The sequence below is a fragment of the Acinonyx jubatus genome, chromosome A2 (assembly GCF_027475565.1).
Source record: "Acinonyx jubatus isolate Ajub_Pintada_27869175 chromosome A2, VMU_Ajub_asm_v1.0, whole genome shotgun sequence".
Classification (NCBI taxonomy): Eukaryota; Metazoa; Chordata; class Mammalia; order Carnivora; family Felidae; genus Acinonyx; species Acinonyx jubatus.
This window is the reverse complement of record NC_069383.1, coordinates 14,443,110-14,469,278: the sequence shown is the minus strand read 5'-3', so window position 1 is coordinate 14,469,278 and position 26,169 is coordinate 14,443,110. Positions and strand designations below refer to the sequence as shown.

Below are 26,169 nucleotides of genomic sequence, written 5' to 3'. Positions count from 1 at the left end.
CTCCAAAGAGGGAAAGAACTAAACTGAGAATGTGAGGACAAAGCAGCAGAAGTGAAGACATCACATGGGGTGGACACACTGTACTAGGAAGATGGGGGGATGGGTAGGAAAGGTGTAGGGGAGGTGAGAAGCCCACTGCTGAGGACTAAACCCAGAGACCAACAGGTACAGCCACTTCATAACACGGAGCCACCCTGTCAGCCCCTCCTCCCCCACAGCAGAGCCAGCCAGCACCCGGTAGAGACTCCCATAACCTGCTGTGTGTGGACGACACTCACAGAATGCACCCCCCCACACACACACACACATCTACAACACACTCTACTCAGTAGCCAATCTGGGTTTTGTGGAACTTGGGATTTATAGGGGTTGGAGAAGGAAAAAAATCCAAATATGTAATTTTTACACATTTAACTGAGATGTATAACCATGTGGCCACATAGTTAGGACCCACCCCTGCAACGGTTGTGGAGACAGCCCCAGCCAGTGAGGGGCCCTGAACCCTCAAGTTCATCAGCCCCATGGGGAAGTCCACACACAGCCCCCGAGGCCAGTAATGGAGGCTCCGTTATATCCAGACACCCAGAAAAGTGCCTGTATCCAGCAGGTGCTCGATAATAGAAGCTGAAGAATGAGCTTTGCTTGTTGCCCACCTCAGATAAATATTTTTTATTTCCATACTCTGTTGTGACATTTGCAGCACAGGTATTCCAATCTCACAGGAACATAAAACCCACATCTGGAGGGTGTCCAGTGTACTCAGGAGATGCGGCAACGGGTGTTGGTGGGCAGAGCCTGGGGGCCCTTGGGGGGACCATGTCACCTGCCAGGACTAAAGCGCTTCCTCTGAGGGATGCTGACCCTGCCAGGACACAGGGCAACTGGCAGGACTGCGGTGACACCACACAGTAGCCACTTGCTCTAACCCTGTGATGTACGGGCCATTCCAAGGCCAGAAGCCCAGGAGAAGAGCTGCCTGGATCAGAGCCAGAGCCACAGACACAGTGACTGCCGCCTGTACCGATGGCTACTGTGTCATTCTGACAAAAAATTAAATGAGATGCCACTGAGACCCTGAAAAACCGAACCACTCGCTGCAGAGAAAGCAACTTAAATCTAAAATCAATCCATAAAATAGTATCTAGAAACTCTGTGCCTGGTGCCAAGTCAACAAAGAGTGTAAATAATAAAATTTTAACACACTACTAAAAAGTAATACAGTCACCTACAGTCACTTCTGGTTAGTTTACTAATGAGCCCAAAAGTGGCTTAAAACTAAAAACTATCATCAGTGAGAGATTAAGAGTGTAACTTCATCAGGAAGTCAATGTTAAATGAACAGTTCATTAAAAAGTTTTCTGTTAAAAGAAAAAAAGAAGAAAACTTTCCCAAACAGCTACTCCAAGGACAAGAAGCCTGAAAGGCACTAAAAGCATCACCGCACGCTCACTGCCGGCCGCCAAAGAAAGATGCTAAGGAGAAGAGGGTGGAGACCCCCGCCACGGGCTTGGTGGAGCTGGTGTACTGGATGATGTACTCAGGGTAGATCTGGTGCTTCTCGAAGATCACGAAGATGGAGGGGTCGGACATGCTGTTCACGCAGCTGTCATAGAAGACGTTGCCGTGGCCTTCCTTGGCCGGGGGGCGGACGAAGGAGGCGCTGCCTCGGACGAACTCCCCGACCAGCACCCGGGCCAGGAACATCGTGTGGGACTTGGTGTCAGATTTGCTGTAGTGGTGGGAATATGCGGCGTCGCGGGCAAAGTAGCTCCCTGCAAGGACACAGGCGGGCTCAGCTGGTATCGGGGCACAGCCCGCAGCCTGGAAGGGGAGGCTGGGGTGTCCTGTCAACCAGGCAGTGCCGATGGCCTCTGTCCTTCGGTCACCACATGCCCCTGCCTCCTGTCCTCCCTCATGAAGGCCAACAGAGGAGTCTCCAAACTTGGAGACAGAAAGATCAGATTCCGACTCTGTCCCTCAAATCTGAAAGGTCCCTGGGCAAACTACTACTTAACCCCCAGATCTCAGCTTCCTCAGCTCTCAACTGGGCCTGTCACACCAGCCTCACAGGGTTGGTGTGGAAAGGGAACAAGACCCCGCACGGGACACTGGATGCCAGGAGCCCCACGCAGACAATTATGAAGCTGTCAAACAGGAGCCTGCACTGGAGGCCACCACACACACAATCGGAAATACATCTGCCACTGGCTTTCTCTATCCCGACTCCACAGCTGCTGCCACCTCCAAGAACGGCTGATGGACAAGCGATGGGGTCAGAAGAGGGGCTGTTCACTACAGCATCACATTGTGGAGATGCTTCAATCTAGCAGCCATGTCGCGGTCACGTTAAAGATGGCACCATATATGCCACCTACTTGCACATGGGTCAGGATAAAGCCACTGTGGCAAAGTATTAAAGCTGATTAATCTAGGTAGAACTTATGCTGGAGTTTTAAAAATATTATTCTTGGAGCACCTGTGTGGCTAGTCGGTTGAGTGTCCAACTTCAGCTCAGGTCTTGATCTCACAGTTCACGAGTTCAAGCCCCAAATGGGGCTCTGTGGTGACAGCTCAGAGCCTGGAGCCTGCTTCAGATTCTGTCTGTGTCTCCCTCTCTCTCCACCCCTCCCCAACTCATGCTTTGTCTCTTTCTCTCAAAAATAAATTCAAAAAATTTTAATAAAAATAAAAAATAAAAATATTATTCTTGAGACTTCCCTGTGAGTTTCGAAATTATTTCCAAATAAAGTTTTAAAATAACCCAGAAAACAGAGAACTCCCATTACAGCTGGCATGACACGCACACAAGCGTATCCGAACTGTTCCGATTCCCATTCTAACGACTGGGGGGCATGGTCTGGGGCCGGACTCAGGGCTGGGAAGGTACCTGCTCTCCTCACCCCACTCTTGCTCACCGTTTCCAGAGCCTCCATTCCACAGGGACACAAAACCCCAGCTGCTCAAACCTAGGGTCAGGCTCCTGACTGCACACAGTAAGAACAAGGGTGCCACCAGCTGGGTCCATTCCTCACTGAGTTTGATCCAGCTCATCAACTCACCCTGGCTCTCCCATGCCCTCCATCAGTTTGCTTTAAAATGGCCCCCGGGCCCCAGGGGTGGGTGGGGGGGGGGGGAGGTAAAGCCAGGTTCTGCCAGTGGGGCCACCTTCGCCCTTACCTTTGCCGTAAGAAGTACCATGAAGACCACAGACCCTCCAGTCAAAGTTCTGCTGGCAGATGGCATCAACGAAACTGGCACTGGTGCCATGGAACAGCTGCCTCTCATCTACCACCTTCCCTCCATTTCTCTTCTGCATCTGCCCTTTTTGCCTACAATTATGGGAGAGGAATGTATGTTGGAGGCAGAGGGTGCTTGTTGCCAAATACAGGCCACTCGACCCAAGAAGACACATTTTATTATAATCAGCAGGAGTCCAGGCCCGTGAAACCAGCCATGGACCAGGGAAAGAAGGTGAACAGCGGGACTGGAGTGAAAAGGCCTCCAGCGGCTTCTTGAACTCCCAAAGCAGACCAGTCCTTGGAAAGCAGCCTACTTCTTCTTCAGCACCTTGCTTCTGCATGGAGCTCAGCTGGGGGAACTAGAAGATGCTGGTCAGTGGGGGCCACCCCTTTCCCCCTCTGTGTGCTACCCTGATTTCATCACTGGGCCCCAAATACAGAGGACACTGCTCCAACCCCCTTTCTGGGGACAGGTCAGCAGGATCCCAGGCCTGCCACAGTGACCTGCCACAGATCTCCTCTCAACAAAGCCAAGTCCCTAGGTGCCCAAGAACATGCTAGTCCTCGGGCACAAAGATGAGACCCCCGTTGTGTGGCTGTCAGGACAGCATCTCTCTAACTCCTCAAGGTGTGGGTGGCTTCCATTGACCAGTCCCACTGACCTTCAGGCAGGGAGGCAAGCACTGGCCTTGTCACTAGGACAGCTTCAGTCCCCTCAGCATTGAGGGATGTGCCAGCACTGAGCTATAAGGATAGTGTGACGGGGAGGAAAGTGGGGACACAGCTCTGGCTGCCATCTCAGATTGTCCCCAAAACCTAGGACATGTTTGGCAAGCAGCTAGCTACTGTGTATGTATCAGAGGGGACGGTCACCAGCCCACCAAGAGTGAGCCCCCAACGCACCACTGGTAGACTTCCCAGAGGGCCAGATTTTGGACTCGCTCGATCTTCTGAACAAAGTAGAAAGGCAGTGTGCGGTTAAAGAGGTTCCAGACCTTCTGATATTCATCCGATGCAGAACTGAGGGCAATCTTCTGCAGGGAGCAAATATTTTTTTCTCTGTTATCATCAAAGCAGAGGATATACATCAATCCCTTCTCAAGGTTGCTCATAAAACACCAGAACTGCCAATAAGCCCAGATAGTGATCACCATCCTCCCTTTGCCAAGAGGTGTAGTGTCTCCAGGCGTGAGATGTATGCAAGTTGTGGTCACTTCCCTTTTGTCCACTGTGAAACCCTCCTGAAGGACAGGCAGGTGATGCTTACGTCAGCACCACCCTGGTGTCCCCAGGACATCCCTTCTCCTCCTCTGTACCCACACAGGGCAGACTATATAGCCTCCAAGACCAGAACTGGTATCAAAAATGTGGAGTGCACACATCTGGGAGAGAGGGGGGCCAACCCTGTTAAAGCAGGTTCAGGCTTATGGGCAGCAACGCATCAGGAGCTCTCAGGCTGGCAGACAGACGCACATCAACTCAGGAGCACAGTGAGACTTGCAGGGATGGTGCCTGGCTGCTGCGTCCTCCCAGCTGAGTCCACCTCTCCCCTAGTGTCTTGCTCTGAGGAACAGTACTCCCTATGGGCCAGGAGATTCCTAACCAAGGGCAGCTGACACTTACACAGCGACCATCCACAAATTCCCACACCTGAAGCCTGCACCTAACCAGCCTGGCTCTGCGAGGCTTGGCCCAGTGACGGCCCAGTGATAGCCCATTTGGGGACCCGTGAGAAATCCCTCTGTAGCATGCCCTACCCTTACCCTGAGTGCCGTCTGAATGTCCATGGGCTCCTGCAACAGAAATTCTGACTCTGGTTTCCCTGGTCGCACCCCAGGGAGGACACCAAACTCCTCTCCCCTGAGTGTGGAACCAGCCTGCCCCTTCCAGACCAGACTGTCAAGGGCTCCCATACCTGTCACAGCCTGCAACTCAGCCCCACAACCAAGCACTCCACAGCAAGGCCCAGATGTCGCTCCTGCTTCCCAACACCTACACACGCCCTCTATCCTGACCCAGGCTCTCTCCCTAAGAAGTTTCCATCGACCTGTATGCTCTGCCCCTACCTCTGCCTGTACAAGCACCAGCCATCATTTAGGTGTGGACCCAGTGACATCTTCCCTGCTCCCCTCGGTACAGATACCTCGTCCTGCGGTGCCGAGTGCTGCTGTTCAAACTCGCCCAGCCCTTTACACGTGTGTGTGTGTGTGTGTGTGTGTGTGTGTGTGTGTGTGTGTGTGCTCCTGGGGTCTCTGTGCTCTGTCCAACTCAAGAGGAGTCCTCTCAGGGCAGAGAGCTGGTCTGCAGTGCTCTGCAGGAAGCCAGCAGCAGAGGGCAGTCTGAGGGCCACACGTACACAAGGCAGTCGGACAATGGCATGAGCACTCCACAGAACTCAGTGTAGCTCCTGTTCGCTGGCAGGCACTACATGAGCCAGGTGAGTCGCTATTCCTGGTCTTCGAACATCCGGCACCCTTCAACAGCAACTCCCCCTCTCCGCGTCCCTCATCATACTTAAGTCCTCCCCTGGTTTTGTTTTCTTGCTTTGTAAAACTAATACGTATTGGCCGAGCAGCCGTTAAGCCCCTTATTTCTGCCCTTCCCAGAAATTTCTAAGTCATCATGCTCCATCCACAATACATCCTCTCCCCTCGGGGCCACAACCACCTTCTTGGTGGTCATCCAGGCTTAAAATCCCCTATACCTGAAAATAACAAAACCCGACAGAACTCTCCCTTCCTGCCCCGGCCTGGCCTCATAGCTTCCTCAGTGGTGGAGTCAGTTCACTCACTAGGTCACAGAACACCCTCCTCCACGGACCAAAACAGTGGAAGTCCCATACCTTGAAGCCAGGGTCTGGCAGGGCCGAGGGGTCCCAATGGTCTGGGATGCTCTTTGGGCCTTGAAACTTGACACTGCTACAAAATGTAAACAAATACCATTTTGTGAAAGCAGGTAGAAGGTAAGGAAGCACCTAAACACACACTATCCACCATGTGGGAGCACTCTACTTTGCCCATGTGGCCAAAACGCAAATGATAAGGCACAAGGGATCCATTTCTCACCTGTATCCCAACTCTTGTATGAAAGGCAGAGAATAACTGATGAGAGCAGCCTAAACTCTCATCATTTTAACATTCAAAGAGCTCTGCAACTTTTTCCAAGCAGCCTCAATTAGGTGTAATTGGCATACAAAAACATTTTTAAAAACATAAAATCTATGTCAAAACCAATTTGGCAGTAGAAATTTGAATGAAACTGCTAAGAGGCTACTTATGGTCTGTATATACCCTACTTAAATTGACTATGCTTTTTTTAATGTTTTCTTGAGAGAGAAAGAGAGAGACAGCACACAAGTAGGGGAGGGCAGAGAGAGAGGGAGAGAGAAAATCCCAAGCAGGTTCCATGCTGTCACAGTGCAGAGCCCGACTTGAGGATCGATCCCACAAACCATGAGATCATGACCTGAGCAGCTATCAAGAGTCAGACACTTACCAGAATGAGTCACCCAGGTGCCCCAACTATGCTTAATTTTTACTGCTGCAATATTAGCAAGTTTAATTACAGGTCTCACATAACACCAGCACCATAGGATCTTCCAAAAAAGATAAAGAAAGATGGAGTTCTAAAAGACACATGGCTCCCCCCACCCCACCACAAAAAACTTAAAAAAAAAAGACACATCACACAAAGGGTCTAGGAACAGGGACTGTGAAGCTATAATTCCAAATTTTTCTGACTCCTTTTCAGAATGGTCTGTTCTTCCTACAAAAGATAATCCTTCTGTTTCCACTGGCATAAGACATGTACCTTCATCCTAAGCCTCAAGGAACTCCCACAAATAACTTTCCTAGGAAAACAGCACAGTTTACAAATAACTAACCAAGGTCCCATGAGCAAGAATCAGCCAGAAACAGACCATGAAGACCAAAGATGCTGAAATTAGGAGGCAGATTATAAAACAATTATTCTATGTTTAAAGAAATAAAAGACAAACTTTAAAAACCTATGTAAGGAGCTAAACTATAAAAAGATGAAGATTTGAAAAAGAATTAGGAGGAACTTCTAAATATGAAAGATACACTCCTTGCTAGAAGTTTGAAGGACAGGCTTATGAGCAGGGGAGACCACCTGAGAAGGGAAGAAAAGAGTGAGCTGAATGAGATGCTAAGTGGTAATTCAGAATGTGGCCCCACAATGAGGAGGTGGAAGATGTGGGGAAGAAGCTGGGACACAGAGAAGAGGGAGAGAGAAAAGGCCAGAATCTGGTTGGAACCTAACCGAACCTCGAAAAAGAGAGGAGAGAGGAAAGGATGGAGGCAATCTTAAAGAGAACAAAGGAGACTCGCTGACACATAGGTCTAAGAAGCCCCAAGAATCTCCAACAGGATAATAAAAGCACATGCCCAGCCTCACCAAGGTGACAGTGCATGACAGCAAGACCAACGAAATCTGCAAAGCAGAGGAAAACGAGGGATTCTGGGAAAGAAACTCCAGTTAGACCGACTGCTGATTTCACAAAGACAGCAATGGAAACCAGAGGACAGTGGAGTGACCTCTTCGGCATTCCAGGAGAAAATAACCACACCCCAAAATTCTACAGCCAGTGAAACTATCTTTGAAGATTGAGGGCAAAATAAAGATGTACTCAGGCAAACAAAAACACAGAATTTTCCAACAGACTCATCTAAGATAATTTGAAATTACAAAGTGGTAAAATGTGAGTAAATCTAATGAAACATTCATAGTATAAAATAACAGTACCTCAAAGTTAAAAAACAGAGGAAGATAATGGAATCAGGTATATGAAAGCCCTTATATTAGTTAATACAAGCACAAAGATACAGACTTGACTCATACCTAAGAACACTTATTATAATTTCTAAGGTGGCCAAAAAAAATAGTTATACAATGTATAACTCTTCCAAACTAGAAGGGAAAAAAAATGAAATGACAAAAAATATCCACAAGGAGGCAAGAAAAGATAAAATAAGACCCAATCACATGAATAAAACATTTTTATGGAGGATATAAGGACAGTAAGGAACTAAACCAGATAGCTGATGTGTAAATGCCATTTCGAACTTTACGTTAAACTCTTGTATTATAACTGTGGAATGTGGAGATCATATTCTGTGACCCTGTCATTCACATAAACAGAGAAGTTGTATCTCTTTTTATTTATTTATTTTGAGATTGAGAGATCTCTGAGCATGCATGATCAAGAGGGGGAGGAGCAGAGAAAGGCAGAAAGAGAATCCCAAGCAGGCTCCACGCTATGAGCACAGCACCCGATGCAAAGCTCAAACTCATGAACTGTGAGATCATGACCTGAGCTGAAATCAAGAGTCAAACGCTTAACTGACTGAGCCACCCAGGTGCCCCAAGAAGTTGTTTCTGAAAGCGACCTACTCTAATAGTCCCAATCTGCCACAGAGGCCCAAGCAGACTTGCTTTCTAGAGTTACAACATCTGGCTACTGTCACATGGGTTAGCAGGAAGAGCCACAAACTTCACTGCATGGACACTGACTCTTAGCTTATGCAGCAGAGAGATCCTAAATCGAGTCACATCTCAGTTTGAATTTAACCAAAATGATCACTATTATTTCTGATGTGTGGTGTGTTTGTGGCCCCATGAAAACAACATTACAGTGACAATAAAAGACATCCAGTCTCAGAAAGGAGACAGATTTTTTCCAAACCGTATCTAAGGTAGTCTCTGGATAGGGAAAGAATCAAAAATAAACTTTCAGAAGTAGAAGCAGCCACAGTTAACTGAACTCTAAATCCAGAAGCAATACACAGAAGACATGGGTAAATTTCACTAAAAAATAAAAAATAAACATTTCTGCATGGTAAAATATTTCATAAACAAAGCTGGCAAATAACAAACCAAGAAAAAAGGTTTGCAATTTGTATAAGAAACTGAGTGATGGGGCACCTGGGTGGCCCAGTCAGGTAGGCGTCTGACTTCAGCTCATGTCGTATCTCACTGCTCCTGAGTTTTTGAGTCCCGCATCAAGCTCTGTGCTGACAGCTCAAAGCTCGGAGCCTGAAGCCTGCTTTGGATTCTGTCTCTATCTTTCCGCCCCTCCCTGACTCATATTCTCTCCCTCTCTCAAATATAAATATTTTTAAAAATTTAAAAGAAGAAACCGAGTGAGCTCTCCAAAAGATAAAAGGCTCTTAATATTTACAAAATATACCAAAAGTCTGACAGAAAATTGGACAAAAAAACAAACCATCCACAGAAAAAGGCAAATGGCTGTTACAGGTTAGGAAAAAATATTAAACCTCACTCGTAAGAGAAAGCAAATTAAAATACACTGATATACCCTTTGCCACCCACGAGAACAGCAAAAGTCCAAGAGCTTGATGTGAGGCAAACAGGCACCTCAAGCATCCTGGGGCAAGGGCATAATGGTCCAACCCCATCAAGAGAAACCTGCATTTACCTTCTAGGGCTTTAACCTCCATGAATATGAAACAGCACATACACCAGATCATCCATTGTGCCGTTACACTTGTGACAGTAAAAAATCTAAAACAATGCAAAATAAACCCCTAAAAGGAACAGATTAAATAAACGAGGGTATATACAGGTGATGGAGAGCCACGAAGGCAACAACAGATTTCAGAAGACTTTAACGTCTTCTGACGTTGAAAGGAAATAATTATTTTTAAGTGGAAAAGAAAAGGTACAGAACAAACAATACATTTAGAATGTTACCCTTAGCACAAGAAAAACCAGAAAATACTGTATATGCATTTGTTTATTTTTGCAAAAAAAAAAAAAAGATAATAAAGATAAACCAAAAACTTATACAAACAGGTCCTCATTACGGAAACACTGGAGATAACAGCAGGCAGGATACGGACCACTGAGTGTACCTTTTGCTTGAATAGCTAATACCTTTCCCCTCTATCCTGTATCAAACTCTCCTCTAAATGACCATGCTCCACAAATACAACCACTGAAGTCCATCTGTGAGACCTAGAAGAGCCAACAGAGAAACTACCAGTTCTCCATGAAACGGCTAACAACACTGGCTGAAGTCTCAGCTTAAGCCGTGACACACCCGAATGTAACTGGTACTATAGTATCTCTTGCCAGCCAGGCTCCTCTCCCCCATCATGTGGCTGCGTGGATCGGAGAGAAAGGACCCCTTCCCCAGCTCCAATCCTGGCACATCTGCACCAAGCCTAAAACTAGTGGTTCAGAGGAAGTCTGATCAGAGCAAAGCTCATAAATATACCCCCATCAGCCGCAGAAGGGCCTTCTCCTGCTCTGAAATGCTTACAAGGCAGGGCGCTACCCTAATGGCTTCTGGCAGCTGTAAGGGAACCCACTCTGAGGATGAAGCTGGCCTGTTAGTGCCTTCAGTATCCGTTTTTGGTTTTTTGGTATCCCATGAGATTCAAGTCCTGAAATACATGGATTTTTATTGATCTGATTCCATTAGTTTTCTATTACTTTAACATTTTAAAATACTCAAGTTTAGAATTCAACTAGTCAACTGAAAATAAAACCTGATGAGCCAGGTTCGAGTCTAGACTGATCACAACTAACAGCCTTATAATTGTGTACCACCAATCTCCTACCTACAAAGATAATTCTCTGGTTCAAAACATTTCCCAAGTAGTGGAATATGGATGCCAGGAGTTAAATTGCTACAGGTGACCTGGCATCAGAACTGCCATTCATTCATGATGCAAATGGAGAACAAAGAGCAATGTGCTTTTATCACAAGCAAAAACCATAGCTCACTATCAATAAAAAAACTCTGGGACTAAAGACAAAAAACCCAAAGAGCTACTGAAAAGATCCCTTCCAAGTTATAACAAAAGAAAGTTACATGAAGATAGAAACAGAGAGAAAATATTAGGAGTGATATTATTACTATTTCTTAACCATTCTCTCAAATCAGTCTCAAGTCAAGAACTTTTTTGGTTTCTGGAAAAATCTGCACAAGAGTACCTTTATGACTCAGTAACATTACTGGCACACTTAAAACATATGTTGTGTTTGCTTTGTCACTTTAATGCTTTATTAAAAATTAATTGATCTGGGTGGCTCAGTTGGTTAAGCGATGATTTCAGCTCAGGTCGTGATCTCACTGTTTTGTGAGTTTGAGCCCTGCATCAGGCTCTGTGCTGACGACTCAGAGCCTAAAGCCTGCCTCAGATTCTGGGTCTCCTTCTCTCTCTGCCCCTCCCCTGCTCATGCTCTCTCGCTCTCTCTCTCAAAGATAAACATTAAAAATAAATAAAAGTTAATCTGGTAATTAGTATAATACTCTAACGTTCACCTCTCTATAAACCTGCATTATATTTTATACTCTTGTAATACATGCTAATATTTCTCTATCTGAAATGTGCTAGGCGTACCCTGATTTTTCAGATTCATGAACTCTCAGACCTTTTATAGAACACTGATATTAATACCAGCACTCTGGCATTCAGTGAAGGAAAGTACAAAGGCACGTGGAGGAGGGGCGCCCGGGTGGCTCAGTCGGTTAAGCATCCGACTTCGGCTCAGGTCATGATCTCACGGTCCAGGAGTTCTAGCCCTGTGTCGGGCTCTGTGCTGACAGCTCAGAGCCTGGAGCCTGTTTCAGATTCTGTCTCCCTCTCTCTGACCCACCCCCATTCATGCTCTGTCTCTCTCAGTCTCAAAATAAACAAACATTAAAAAAAATTTTTTTTTAAGAAAAAAGGTACTTGGAGGAGAGCTAGGCAGAGACGGGAGTGTGGGCGCTTTCGGTTACGGAAGCCAACAACCCTCTCACTGCGCTGGCTGGTCTGAGTAGGTTTTCTGTACATGCAGCACAGCGCACCCCAACTGACACACATGCCACCTACCAGGTTTGCTTCACCTTCACCTCCTGGGGAGACACGTATTTGGGTCTCCGGCAAACCCTTCTGACCGTGCCATAGACCAGGTTTTTCTGAACAAAGGCTGAAAAAAAAAAACACCCAATGTATATACGCACACAGGACAGCAAGGTTTTATAAACACAACTAAATGGGCTGGAAAACTAATCCAAATGTGCAGTATAGGATCAGTCTGCTAAGAAATAAAGCAATTTTCACATTTCAAATATCCATAAAGAAAATAGGTATCCTTAGGAGACTGGGTTTAATGAACACATGAATGACGAGTAATTGACATAACAATTATACATGAGTACTTTTAAATTGTTCCTTCCAATCTTGTTTAAACTATTATTTTGCTTAGCAGTTTTTCCCAGCTTGGATATAAAAAAGCTTCAGCCCAGCCTGAGACTAAATTACTACATCTTAAGCCAGTGGGATTTAGTTAATATAATAATTTTACTCTTATGACTTTTTTTCTTAATTTGACTAAACTGATTCCATAGCAGTATTAAACCTTTTAAACCTGTACCATCTTTAATAAACAAAATTCTTGCCCCATGCCCACCCTAAAACCCTCAGGGTAATCCTGAGGGTTGGCGGCGGGCAGGGGTGGGGGAGGACGACACTGACCCTCAAGTTGAAAAATCACAAATGCCTATGAGCTAGATTCCATGTCCTTACCCACCAGGAAAACCCTGTCAAGTCTTACTTTCTGAACCTGGAGTACAAAAACAACTTTTTTCATTTAAAAAACACTTAATACTAACTTGTAGATGTCTGTAACTTACATTACAGCATTTGAACCTATGCTGCGTTATCACCTAGATGTGTGTCCCTCATGCTGTAGCCCAGGAGGTCGTCAAGAGCAGGCACTCCTTGGGGGTCCCCCACATTCTAATCAAGAACCCATAATCCAGACATGGCTACCACTGCCCCCATTGTTGTCCACCACTCAACTCCCCATCAATAATTAGCACACTTACATGGGTTTTTATTGGCCTGTTGACTGACATCATGATAAATCTGAAATGGGCTTTCACTAGTGAAATGATTCAAGATATGCGGACTGGCTAAATATATGTCAGACCCACTCCCAACCCTCCCGTGGACAGGGAAAAATAAGACATTTTCTCTAACTTACGTTACCAGGGATACATGGGCTGAGTCCCTACACAAGCCTGACCTTTGGGATTCTACCCATCTGTTGCCAGCTAACAGTTGTCAGAATTCTGCCTCTGGAATCTTGGCCCTGGTAGTGGCCTTGAGCAGCACTTATAACAAGAGTCCCTAAAATGACAATACTGAGTCTTCCCCCACCACCTCCCTGAGGCTTCCTCCTCCTCCCTCAATCCTACAGTACAAATCATTTCACCTATTGTGTGTGTTTCTTAAAAGTACTTGTGTCCTAATAATACTTAGTTCATAAATGTGTCTGGCAGATCTGGGTCCGAGACTTGCTTTCACTACACCTCTCAGTGAGGCAGTGAGACGGGAAGCTAACTCATCTCAAACTACTTCTGTGGCTGCTGTTCTCCACCATCAACAAAAGTAATTCTCCTTACTCACATGAGCCTGGGTCAGTCTGGGGTGAACTCGCTTCTTCCTGCAGTTTGCAGAAAACTGCATTTGTGTGCTCTTTCCCACCTTTACCCTGATTTTCTGTTACGTCCCCTGGGGCTGTGGCCCAGCGTGAGAATGATCAAGGTTGCATCTGACATTTCTGGTTTTGATATTTTCCAGATACTTAAGAACAGTTGCCAGCAGCAGTCAGATGGGTGCTAGCCGTATAGATCTGATCCTCATGGAGTTCGCTGTCCCCTTTAGTGTATTTGTACCTATCAGACCGTGGACTGCAAACCCCCTGATGTACGGCTGGTGTTCTCCAGCAGAGACTGAAGGCTGGTAAGCAGTTCTCATCACAGAGCAGAAGAAACTTTTAAGTTCTCTGTAAGGGCAAGTCGAGGGGGCAGCGATTCTACCTTAAGCAAGAGGATAAGCCCCACAACCACAAGAAAAACAACTGGCTAACAGCAGGCAGGTAAAGTGATTTTAGGATAATTCACCAGACACACTTTGCTGCCCTTTATCCAGAAGAAGGTCCATAAAAATAGAGAAAACAGTAAACCATATTTAAATGAAGGCCCAGTTATTCCCCTTAAAAGGACTGAACATTCAGAAGGATTCAGAGTTTAAAATGTGAGTAATGCAAGGGGTGCCTGGGTGTCTCGGTCAGTTAAGCACAGGGCATGATCTCGCGGTCTGTGGGCTGGAGCCCCATGTCAGGCTCCCTGCTGACAGTGCAGAGCCTGCCTCAGATTCTGTCCTCTCTCTCCGCCTCTCCCCAGCTTGCACTCTCTCCCTCTCAAAAATAAACATTAAAAAAAAACAAATGTTGGGGCACTTGAGTGGCTCAGTCAGTTAAGCATCTGACTGCGGCTCAGGTCAAGATCTCACAGTTTGTGGGTTCGAGCCCCGCATCGGGCGCTGTGCTGACAGCTCAGAGCCTGAGCCTGCTTTGGCGTCTGTGTCTCCCTCTCTGTCTGCCCCTCCCCCACTCGCACTCTGTTTCTCTCTCAAAAATAAATAATAAAACATTTAAAAAATAAATAAAAAATAAACAAATGTAAGGCAAAACTGAGTTAAACACAGCTGGACTAATAAATCCAAGAGACAACGTCTTCAGAGAAGCTAAAGAAAAAAACTAAAATTTAAACAAAGGAATTCTCCAAAATCAGTCACTACATGAACTGGCCAAAGAGTATCTGGCCTGTTTCTGTCTATCTGCAAAGGCAACCAGGACAAGTCACTTAAAGCCCAGTGTCAGAACATCTGGAGCACAGGATAATCTGCTTCCCAGCAACTTTTAATGAAAGTGTGCATCTAGCATGTGTTTAATCTGCAGCCCACCTAAGCCACAGGTGCCTACGGAGACAATGACATGGAGCTGCCATTCGAGGGAGGACACAGCAGAACTGCTATGACAGGAATCAGGGACTCAAGTTAACCCTTAGACCAGAGGGACTCGTCGTCCATGGCCTACAGGCCCACCACCACAGCACGCATGCAGACCACCCCCATCCCTCCACACTTCGGGCCCCCGTCTCCATCTCGGGGTCCTCTCTCACCACCCCCTCCCCAGGCAACTTCTCTTCCATCCCACTGGGTTGGCATCATCTGTTTACAGATCTGTCTCCCATTCCAGATGTGCAGCACTTCTGGAGCAGGGACCACCCTTACCACCCTTTCCTTTTCTCTCCTGCCCCTCTTCCAGGGTGCAGGTGGAGAAGGCAGAGCCAAAAGATGGCCAAGCCCTGCTGGGTGGGGGCAGCGGGTCAGGAAGTACCTTTGAAATCTAACTCATATTTGTGCTTTCCAGCCTGGAACTTCAGAATGGCTGCCTGGGCATCAGACCCAGGTGCACAGTATGCCAGGTAGGCCTTCTCCAAATCGCTGCTGCAGACGGTGGTCACGGGGTGCTCCATGCCCTACAAGGGAAAAGCCAGACGCCTGGTGAAGCCAAGAACCTACAATGATGAGGAAAGCTGCCGGGTGCTACCCACACCACACTGCAGGCATGACCATGGTGCATATTCGTGTCATGCGGGAGGCAGGGGAGCCGGAAGAGAAGAGCCAGGGAGTAGGGGTGCGGCAGGAGAGGAAGGCACAGAATAGAAGCCAGCACGAATGCCTCCAAAAGCTGCCCAGAAGATGAAAGGGAGTAAACGCAGATCCTGGCTAACCACACCAAGATAACCAGGATGGCAGCAAAATAAGACACAGCATTCACTCCTAACGGATGACACCTCCATTCAAGGGAAGGTGAACACCAACGCTGAATTCTCCAATCCGCATGAAGGGATGGCCTGAGCATGGCTGCCTCTTCTCTGCCCATTCTTGTACCCACCACCCTGCAGTCAGAGCTTAGCCTTCCTGTTTTCTTTTTCTGGGCCCTTGGAGAAGCTCTTCTGCTTTCAATCATCCATTTTGATCCCACAACTTCTATCCAACTACCTCCAAGCTATCTAAAATTTGGGGATGGACCAAGCTTGAATTTTGGCTCCTTCATAACTGTGACAAGTTATTTTAACCTCTCTGAACCTCCACTATCTCAACAGAACAGGAAGAAAACTTAAATCATACTCCTATCATGATTCCACAGTGCCATCCCATCCTCAAAGGACTAGGAAAATAATTAAAATAAGGCCTGCAAAGCACTTAGCACAGTGCCTGGAACAAAAAGTAAAGGTGCCACAGAAATATTAGGAGTGTATCTAGATACATCAGTCTCAAGTTCAAAGAATCTGGTCTGCAGACAGACGTGGAGAGACCACTTAAGGTAGCCACTAATGTCAGAAGAATGGAGGTGTGGGCCAGACCCTGGGACACCCCAACATTCATGAAGGAGGGTGGAAAGAAGAAGCCCATGAAGGAGACTGAGGAGGAATGAGACAGGAGGGTGAGGAGGGAGCGGGCAAAGGCTGCAAATGCCACAAGATTTGGCACCTCGGCCCATGGCCGTTTGCCAGCTTCTATGGCACAGTAAGGGCTGTGTCTGGCAAGGTCCCACGTCCTACCAGCGCTCCATGAAAAGTGGCTAGATGAACACGTAACAGGAACACAAGTTAGATCCTGGAAAATGAAAGAACGAACAGGGGTCTTTACTTCCATGTAGAGATGAATGGGTTGTTCAGGCCCAAAAGGGTGAGAGCAGCTGTAGAGGTTTTAGATCAAGGCAAAGCAGATCACAGGAAAGGGTGCTAACTCAAAAGGTCTATCAACATGAGCAGCTTGTTGAGAATGACCCAAAAAGGATACAGGTCAGGGTAAAGCATCCTGGAGCCCAACACCTCAGGGACATTGAGTTTAATGCAGGAAAATTCAGTGGGCCTGGACAGTAACACCTTTATACACAAGATTAGGTTATGGATTGCACTATGCCACCTCCTTTGCTGTAAAAGATATGCTGAAGTCTTAACTCTAGTACCTCAAAACTTGACTTTATTTGCAAACAGAGTCACTGCAGATGTAGTTAGTTAAGATGAGATCATACTAGAGTAGGGTGGGCCCCTAATCCACATAACCTATGTCCTTATAAGAGAATGGCCACATGATGACAAAGCAGAGACTAGACTGAAGAACCTACAGACGAGGGAAGCCACCAGAAGCTAGGAGGAGGCAAGTATGACTCCCTGCAAGCTTTAAAGGGAACATGGCCCTGCTGACACCTTGATTTCGATTTCCAGCATCCAGCTGTGACACAGTAAGTCACTGCTGTTCTAAGCCACCCAGCTTGTGGTACTTTGTTATGGAAGCCTTAGGAAATTAATACAGGGTGGAGGTAATTTGGACTGAAATTTGGCTGTACCTCCTGAGCTTGGGAAGAAAAGAACCTAGCTTTCTGAATCAAAAGAAAATGGTCCTAAACTGGCAATTAGCAGAAAACTAAGAAAGAAATCCAAATACAGGATGACACCAGAAGTGTACAGGAAAGAAGAGCTGGAGTTGACAGGTCACCCTATGAGGCGATTCAGCCAACGGTACCAAATGAGACCGCACAACCAATAACCACTAAATTCACACATGTGCATCTGCACCCCACCATCACGTAGCACATCTATGATACCCAAATACAGGTAATTCCCAGAGATTCTCAATGTTCTAAGTGAAGTTATACACTCTGACTATACAGAGTAAATGAAGAGCAGCATAGAGAAAAAAAAGGTAAAGCCCTGAGTGTGGGTTGTTTGGAGGAAGAAGGCCCCCACTTCCTAAAGTTGTGATAATGCAGTTTGCCAAGTCACCTAGGGAATCCTACTTTTTCACGGGATGCCCTTAGGGTCTCATGTCATCTCATTCAGCTCCCTGAGAAGGGGGACACACCACAAAACAAAAACGTGAGAGGTAGTCACATTTGCTAAGTGCTTTTCACCTGCCATGAGTTCCTTCATCAGGTCACCAGAGAAGTTCCATTCATGGAACATAACCAGCCCCTCATTCTATCCCCCTCCTCGATACCAGGCATGGCCTCTCCCCTCCTGCTCCCGACCAAACCGAGAGCAATGCTGGGGAGCCTCCCTGAACATATCTGCATGGCAAGGAAGGAGAGGGAGATGGGTGGGAAAGAGGGCAGACAGAATAGCCAATGAGGAAAGGCTGGCACTGCAAGAAATGGAGAAGTGTATGAGGGCTAAAGCAAGGCCACTGCTGCGAGTGACCATGTCCAACTCAGCAGTGGCCGTGGGGCAGCAATTACTCTGTCCTTCGACCCACCAACATCTATGACCTGAGAACTTGCAGGGTACAGGCAGAGTCTTCCACACAGGGCACATGTGTGGCAAAAGAGAGACAGAACTCCCTGCTCTCATGGAGCTCTCATTACAGGGTTCCCAGAGAAAAAGATATCCTAGGTGTAAGCCAAAATAAGAAACTAAAGCTTTAATACAGCCTTATAAAACACAGAAGAGTACAAATGTCTATCAGACCACACATCCCAATTTTCATTTCGGAAAGCTGTTCCTATAGAAATGGTGACCTCCCTATACTTGTACCTCTACAGGTGCCCAGAGGGTTCCCTTTAATGTGATCCAGCCATGAACATCTTCAAATAATTGACAGCAACAGTTATCAGATCCAGATTCCAAACCAATACCTGAAATAAATCAATTTTCTTACACTTGCCCACGTTCTATGAAGTTGCTGCTACAGAGAAGTCAGAAGCTAGTTTCAAAGAGCCTTAAAGTTTATTCTGCAGCTACACAAGTCTCCTATACACACAGACACTTGCTTTGGAGCTATCTGTTCAACAGTTAAGGGAGGCATCTTTCTATCCCATGTAACAAAACCAATGAAGAAATGTCCTCTCGCTATAATTTACACTAGGCCATGTTCTCATGAGGCCAACAGATACCTAATCATACAGAAGAACTCCCAACTACCTAGTTTTATCATAATTCTCCCCAAGCAAGTGAGTCACAGGAGGATTTGGGGCTCTTTGTCTCTATCAAGGACTCCCCAGAACAATCCTCGTGCTCATGTCTGAAATGGCTCCTCCATCAGGGGCCCTCAGGAGAAAACACCTGTCCTCTTTCCATGACACTTACTTGTCTTCCATACTCCTGCCAAGAACCAAACTCATCAGTCCAGTACCAAACCCAGTCAGTGGTGAGGATGAAGTGTGGAGGTTTAGTAACCGAGGAGGCTGTGGAGAGGCGGCGGGCTGGGGCAGCACCAAACATCATGGAGTCAAAGTCTAGACAATCAAAGTGAAAGTTGCTGGCTGACTCAGCACAGAGGATCCTGCAAAGGAAGTGAGAGGTAAACTGAAAATTCCACCAGTCAAGCGAACACTCAGGTGCTACCTGTGGTCTTCTAGATGCTCAGCTGGTAGACGTGAACATCAATGTGACACATACCTCAGGGGGAAAAAATGTTTCCAAGTGGGGGGAGGGGAGTACAAGTTGGTTCTTATAAAAAATTTTTTTAATTAAATCAATAAATCTCTGCAAGATTGATAAGAAAAAAAGGAGGATATTGGAAATATAAAAGGTAAAAATTAAAAATGTCATAGACAAAGAGGTATTATAAGCAAGTGTATGACAATTAGTTTAGCAATAAATAAAATGAACAAACTGCTGGAAAAATCATTAAGTTTACCAAAATTGACTCAAGAAAAATAGAAAACCTGACTGGTTAGCAGTTTAAAATCTTCCCACAAATTAAACATTAGGCCTAGATACTCTTATAGACACATGGTCATTCAGGAAAAAAATTATTCTAACTTTACATAAATTTTTTCAGAAAACAGAAAAGAAACCATCCCAATCTCATCTTCATGAGGGTAGACACTTAAGATAACAACCAGATCAAGACAATATGAAAAAATTATAGACCAATCTTACTCAAATATGAATGCAAATATCTTAAGTACTGGCCATCCAAATTCAGCATTGTGTGTGAGTTGAGTATGTGTGTGTCTGTGGGGGCGGGGGAGGGGAGAGAGAGAGGAAGAGAGAAGAGAGAGGGAGAGAGAGGGAGTGGGAGAGAAAGGGACAGAGGGGGTAGAGGGGGAGAGAGGGAGGAGAGGGGGGAACAAAAAGGATGAAATTAAAATGCTATTCACAAATATTAATGTCTAGATAGATATCTAGAATATATAGATAACTATACAGATAATTCAAACATTACCAAAAGAGTCCTCTGAGTTCAGGTACCTTAGTAAAGTTGCAGATACAACAGCTGACAAAAGTCAATTGCATTTCTATACATCAGCACAGAGAAAAATTTTTTTTTTACTGGGGATGTAACATATAACATGACGACTACAGTTAATGCTATACGGTACATTTAAAAGTTGGTAGGAGAATAAACTCAAAGTTCTCATTGTAAGGAAAAAAATTGCTTAGTAACTATATGAAGTGATGGATGTTAACTTATCCAGATAATCATTTTGCAATATACACGTATGTCAAGTCATTATGCCGCACACCTTAAACTTCTAGTGTTGAAAGTCAATTGCATCTCAGCACAACTGGAAAAAAAAATTAAATCTCTAACAAATGATATCCAAGACCCTAATAGAGAAGTTATAAAAACCACTGAAAGATATTTTAAAAGATTTAAATAATCACATGCTATCCTTTATATGAATAGAAAAATCTCAGCATCATTATGGTGTCAGTTCCCCAGAAACGCCAAGTCAATGCAATATTAATTTCAAAAATCACAACAGCGATTTTTGTGAAAACCAATGACATTTAAAAGTTTCTAGGGGCGCCTGGGTGGCTCAGACAGTTAAGCATCTGACTTCGGCTCAGGTCAAGATCTCACGGTTTTTGAGCTCGAGCCCCGCGCTGGGCTGTGTGCGGACAACTCAGAGCCTGGACCCTGTTTCGGATTCTGTGTCTCCTCTCTCTGCCCTTTCCCAATTGTTCTCTGTCTCTCAAAAATAAATAAATGTAAAAAAACTTTTTTTTAATTTCTGAAGAGGAGCAAAAGACCAAGAGCCCTGGCAATTCAAAGAAAGAGAAGACAGGGATTTGCCTTACCAAATGCCAACACTGAAAGCTCCACTAGGTCAAGACAGTGTGGCACTGAAGCAGAGATAGACCGACCAGTGAACGACAAGAAGAGAGGACCAGTGGGTGTATTCGCTGATCCAGTGCCTGACACAGGTGGCACTTAGAAACAGGTGCAGAGCTGGCCTACTTAAACAAGTGATATTCGGCACACCAGCCTGAAAATAAGCTATAAAATGTGTTAACACTGCCAAATTGGGCTCAGTTTTGATGGGTTTAAAAATAACTGCTAGAAATGCATGATGGGAATGGCTGTACAACAATGTGAATGCAACGCATGCCACTGAACCTACACTTAAAAATGGTTAAGATGGGGCACCTGGGTGGCTCAGTCAGTTGAGTGTTTTACTCTTGGTTTTAGCTCAGGTCATGACCCTGGGGTCACGGGATATGGCCCCGTGCCGGGCTCTGCACTACGTGTGGAGCCTACTTAGGATTCTCTCTTTCCCTCTCCCCACTTCTCTCTCAAAAATAAGAATAAAAATAATGAGAAGAATAAGAAAAATAAAAAATAAATAAAAATAAAGGGGTGCGTGGGTGGCTCAGTTGGTTACGCATCTGACTTTGGCTCTGGTCGTGGTCTCAAAGTTTGTGAGACTGAGCCCCGCATTGGGCTCTGCACTGAAGGTGTGAAGCCTGCTTAAGATTCTCTCTCTCTCTGCCCCTCCCGTGTTCTTTAAATAAATAACATAACATAAATAAAAATAAATGGTTAAGATGGCAAATTTTATGTTACGTATATATTACCACAATTTTATATTTTTTTAATTAAATATATTTTTAAAAAGTAGTTTTGCCAAAACCGGTGATTCATCTGCGTAAGAATGAAACTGGACCCATATTTCACCACCTGCAGGGTAAAGATTAAACAGTCCTTAAAACGTTAAGATTTTTTAAAGAAAATTCAGAAAAATTTCCTTACCGTCCTGGGATAGGTAAAGATTTCTTATGACTCAAAAAGTAAAAGCCGTAAAGGAAAAGATGGATAAATACTTATCTACATTAAAATATACCATAAGCTGACAGGAAGAGTTTATCTTCAACGCACATTTAATATCCAGAAATTTAAAGAATTCCTAAAACTAAATAAATAACTGAACACACAACCTTCCCCTTCAACAAAACAGCCAAACTACAAGAACAGACATTTCACAGCAGAGGAAGCTCAAGTGGCCAAGAAACAGGTGAAGAGACACATTACCTCATTAGGACCCAAAGACCTGCAAACGCAGATGCCACGTGTGCCACTTTAAATCCCCAGGCTGCGAAACGTTCAGATGCAAACAATACCAAACGCTGGGGACACGGTCACCACAGACCGAACGGGTGTGGAAAGTGGCACGACCATTTAGCGCCACCGGGCAGAGCTGAAGAGGGAGCCAGCCTACCTCCCAGAACTCTCATCCCCAAACGTCAGGCCTACAGAAGCCCGCTCGCACACGCACCAGGAGACAAGCAGAGACTCAAGCACAAAGCACTGAGAGAAAGACACCAGACGTGGTGGTAGAGCGTATGCTCCATTCAGACAGGGTTCAAGAACAGGCAAGACTAACCTGTGGTGACAGATGTCCAAACAATGGTGGCCTGGGGGTGGGCACGGATGGGAAGGGGACAGGAGGGGACTTTCTACGGCGATGAAAATGATCTCTATTTGGATGAGAGTGTTACATGAGCGCATGCATTCATCAAGACTCACTGAACTACACGATTAATATCTGTGCACTTCCCTATGTGTAAATTCTGCCTCAGAAAAACAGAGAGAGGGGAAGAGTCAGCCAATGCATCTTCCCAAGGGGAACCATTTGTTCCACATACTTCCCCAGCAGCAATTTGCACACAATTGCACTCTTAGCACAAATTTATTTTTTCCACCTTAAAAAGAGTGGGCTTAAATTCTCTTCATGGCAACATATTTTAGCAAGTTCAATCCAAGATATGGTGAAGTATTTGAAAATAAGGCTTCCCGGACTTCCCCATTCTGAATCAACTAAGTGAAAATACTGGGACACACACAGAAAAATTAAAAAGTTAAAGGCTGAATAGTAAACAGCAGTTCAGCTGCATGACTTTACATGCAAAGGCTAAAATTTCACAAATGACTGCTTCTCGCTTTTCTGCATTAATCAATGTGGATATATGTACACAATCAATCCCAGCAGCAAGTAATTCAAAACTTATCTGGTACCACCAGTTCCTTTCCCCATAGCTCCTCCCTGAAGGAGATAAAGGCACCAATCCACAGTTTGAACAGTAACTTCTAATTTCCAGCCCAAGCTGTTTATTGGGGGGTGTGTGTGTGTGATCAAACCTAAACTCTGTTGTGTCTAAACTTCCCACACTGCACACAAAAGCCCAGTCACAAAGCAGACACCAGTAATGTATTTCATACCTGTCTTTTCTGGGATTGCTATATGCCTCTTCAATAAGCTCCATTTTGTCCAAATCCTTCCATTTGCCTCTGTCCAAGAACTGCCATCGATATGGCAAATGGAAATGAACTTTATTGCACTTATCTAAAATAAAAATATTAAGAAGTAAGACATCTTGGCAATACATAGCATGACCCAGGCCCATGGTTCTCAATGGGGGTGGTAATGCCCACTGACCTGGGAACATTTTGGAGATCTGTGGGGGCATTATTTTTAGTGCAGTCATACCTGAGCATCTAAATACTGAAATACTGTGTATTTTATTATACGCACTTCCGTTTTACATCTCCCCTTTTAATAGGGCGCTACATCAATTTTTAAAAATACGTATGTTGGCAGGTAACATTACATTTGAATTTCATCTCATGAGCAAAGAAGCTGACCATGAAAAGGTCAATCAGACTGCGGGAGGCAGTGTGATCACCCATTATCACTATACATGTAGCATGTGGACAGGTAGCAGTCACACTAAAAACTGAACCAGATTCATCTCTATTAGAAACCCATCCAAACCCCGACGCATCTGACCACAGGCAGGTCAGCAGTGTGGTTCCAGCCTGCTTTGATCTTCTGGCTGCTAACATACTCACCACCTCGACACATCCCCACATCATCCCTGAAGGTATTTATATACACTGCCCTGCCCCTGCCAAAACACACAAAATGGCCCAGGTCTACAGTTTCAAGCCAGGTGCTCCCCCTACATCTTCCCTGTGCACCCTGGGACCTCTGTCACTCCTAGCACATTCTGCCTGCCTCGCCTTGGCTCATGCCAGCCCCTCACCTGCAATGCACCTGACACTTTTGTTACTTTTCAATATCCTATATGAAATTCTGGTACATCCCCACCGAGGAAAGGCACACTGGAAAGAAAAGCAGCAGCAATCTCTTTGCACTCTGATACAGACCTACTTCCAAGGTATATGTTATTAGGTAGAATGATACACAAAAAGGTGCAGAACGCCTCTACTTGGGTAAAAAGGTAGAAAAGAAAAATGAGAAATACTCTAAATACACATACATACACATATTATTCCTTGCAGAGGGGAAGTTGGTAGCCAGGGACAAAGTTATGAGGAAAGACTTGTGTTGTTTTCTTTTGAAGTTTGAACCACAAGAATATATTCCAAAAAATTAAATGTCTAGTTAAGTGGGAAAAGATACAAAACAGTGTGCACAGTGCACCTACGTGAGAAGGAAACTGATCAGACATATATACTTGTGTACATATAAAATCTTCATGGAAGGATAGTCAAGGAACTGGTAATAATGACTGCTTCTGGAGGGGATCTGGGTGCTAGAAAAAAGAGGTGTGAGGGAGACATTTCTTACTGGCTGTCCTCTGTACATTTTTAACTCATCTGTCAAAATATTAACAATGAGGCATGGCTAATTTGACACTTGAAAAAAATTAAAACTTTCTAAAATTGTATGCAGGCTTTTCAGACATATCTCAATGCCACTTCCTTCCCACAGGATCTACAAAAGTTACCTTGGTCCAGGAGGACCATGGAGGAAGGTGGGCAGGCTGCCTGAAGGTGTCAAAGGCTAGGCCTGATGCCAGGCAGACAGGACAGACAAGAGCACCCAGCCAAGACTCAGGGAACAAGAGACACCTCAACCCAGGAAATCCTCTCCAAGTTCACCAAGGCTGGATTCAGCCACTCTGGGGACTCAGGACATCCTGACTTGTCCAGAGTTACAGCGTGGACAGTTCATACCAAGCCAAGAGACCTCTTGGACTCTACCAGGGATATGCACAATACATTAATAATGAAGGGCTCAACCTGGATAGGTAAGAGCACAGCTATGGTCCAGAGGTCATAACCACGTAAGATTTCCTGTTCCCTCCCTGAAGGGCACGAAGGGAATGATCAGAGTTAGGAGCATTCAGTCACTGCACCTATATACCTCGGCTCAGGTGAGTCCTGGACAGCCTGAAGACTCTCTCCTTAAGAAGATCCCCTTCAAGGAAGGCACACCACCTACCACCCTCCAGGCTGACACTTCCTTGGGAAGGACACAGGGGCACAGGGAAGGCTCTGTGGTCAAAAGACTGCAGGCCCGGGCTTCCAACTCTTAATGTGAGCTCAACGTGAAGACCATATCACTCAAGCCTAAGAAAAGAAGGTGCCATACAGGCCACTGCAGCCACAGTGGCTGGTTAGAGTGGAGTCCCAGTTGATGAGTCCCCTTCTCTGCCACATCTTCTCTGGTCCTCCTGTCCCCTTTCTCGATTTCCTCTCCCTCCTTCTAACGTTCCCCTCCTTGTTGCGGCATTCTAGAATCTAGGCCTTCTGGAAGGTTAGTCGCAAAAACAAATTAATTTGGCAAAGTACCATATCCATATCCCCTCTCTCCCTACATCACTTGAAATGATAGACCAGAGAGAAGAACAAATTGAAAAATGCTGGAAAAACAGTAATCAGTGCTATCAAAAGACCAGAATTATTGAAGAATCCCTAAGAATATGAAGGACACAGAATCAAACTGAGGGAGATAAAGAGAGAGAAACCCCTGCAAGATATGAAGAGATCTACCATGGAAG

The 26,169-nt window shown here is 45.4% G+C and overlaps 1 protein-coding gene across 1 annotated transcript in view; it reads right to left on the bottom strand.

The window, feature by feature from the left end:
- Window positions 1–654: 654 nt before the first annotated feature.
- Window positions 655–26,169, bottom strand: part of PARP12 (poly(ADP-ribose) polymerase family member 12) — a 38,299-nt gene continuing 12,784 nt past the window's right edge. Inside the window, exons 5-12 of the mRNA XM_027075591.2 lie at window positions 23,582–23,705; window positions 19,219–19,414; window positions 15,462–15,603; window positions 12,104–12,200; window positions 6,082–6,157; window positions 4,143–4,273; window positions 3,178–3,329; window positions 655–1,772 (exon numbers count right to left, since the gene is read on the bottom strand). Of these exons, the coding sequence (XP_026931392.1) occupies window positions 1,447–1,772; window positions 3,178–3,329; window positions 4,143–4,273; window positions 6,082–6,157; window positions 12,104–12,200; window positions 15,462–15,603; window positions 19,219–19,414; window positions 23,582–23,705 (1,244 nt within the window). The 3' untranslated portion in view covers window positions 655–1,446. The remainder of the gene's footprint in view (window positions 1,773–3,177; window positions 3,330–4,142; window positions 4,274–6,081; window positions 6,158–12,103; window positions 12,201–15,461; window positions 15,604–19,218; window positions 19,415–23,581; window positions 23,706–26,169) is intronic.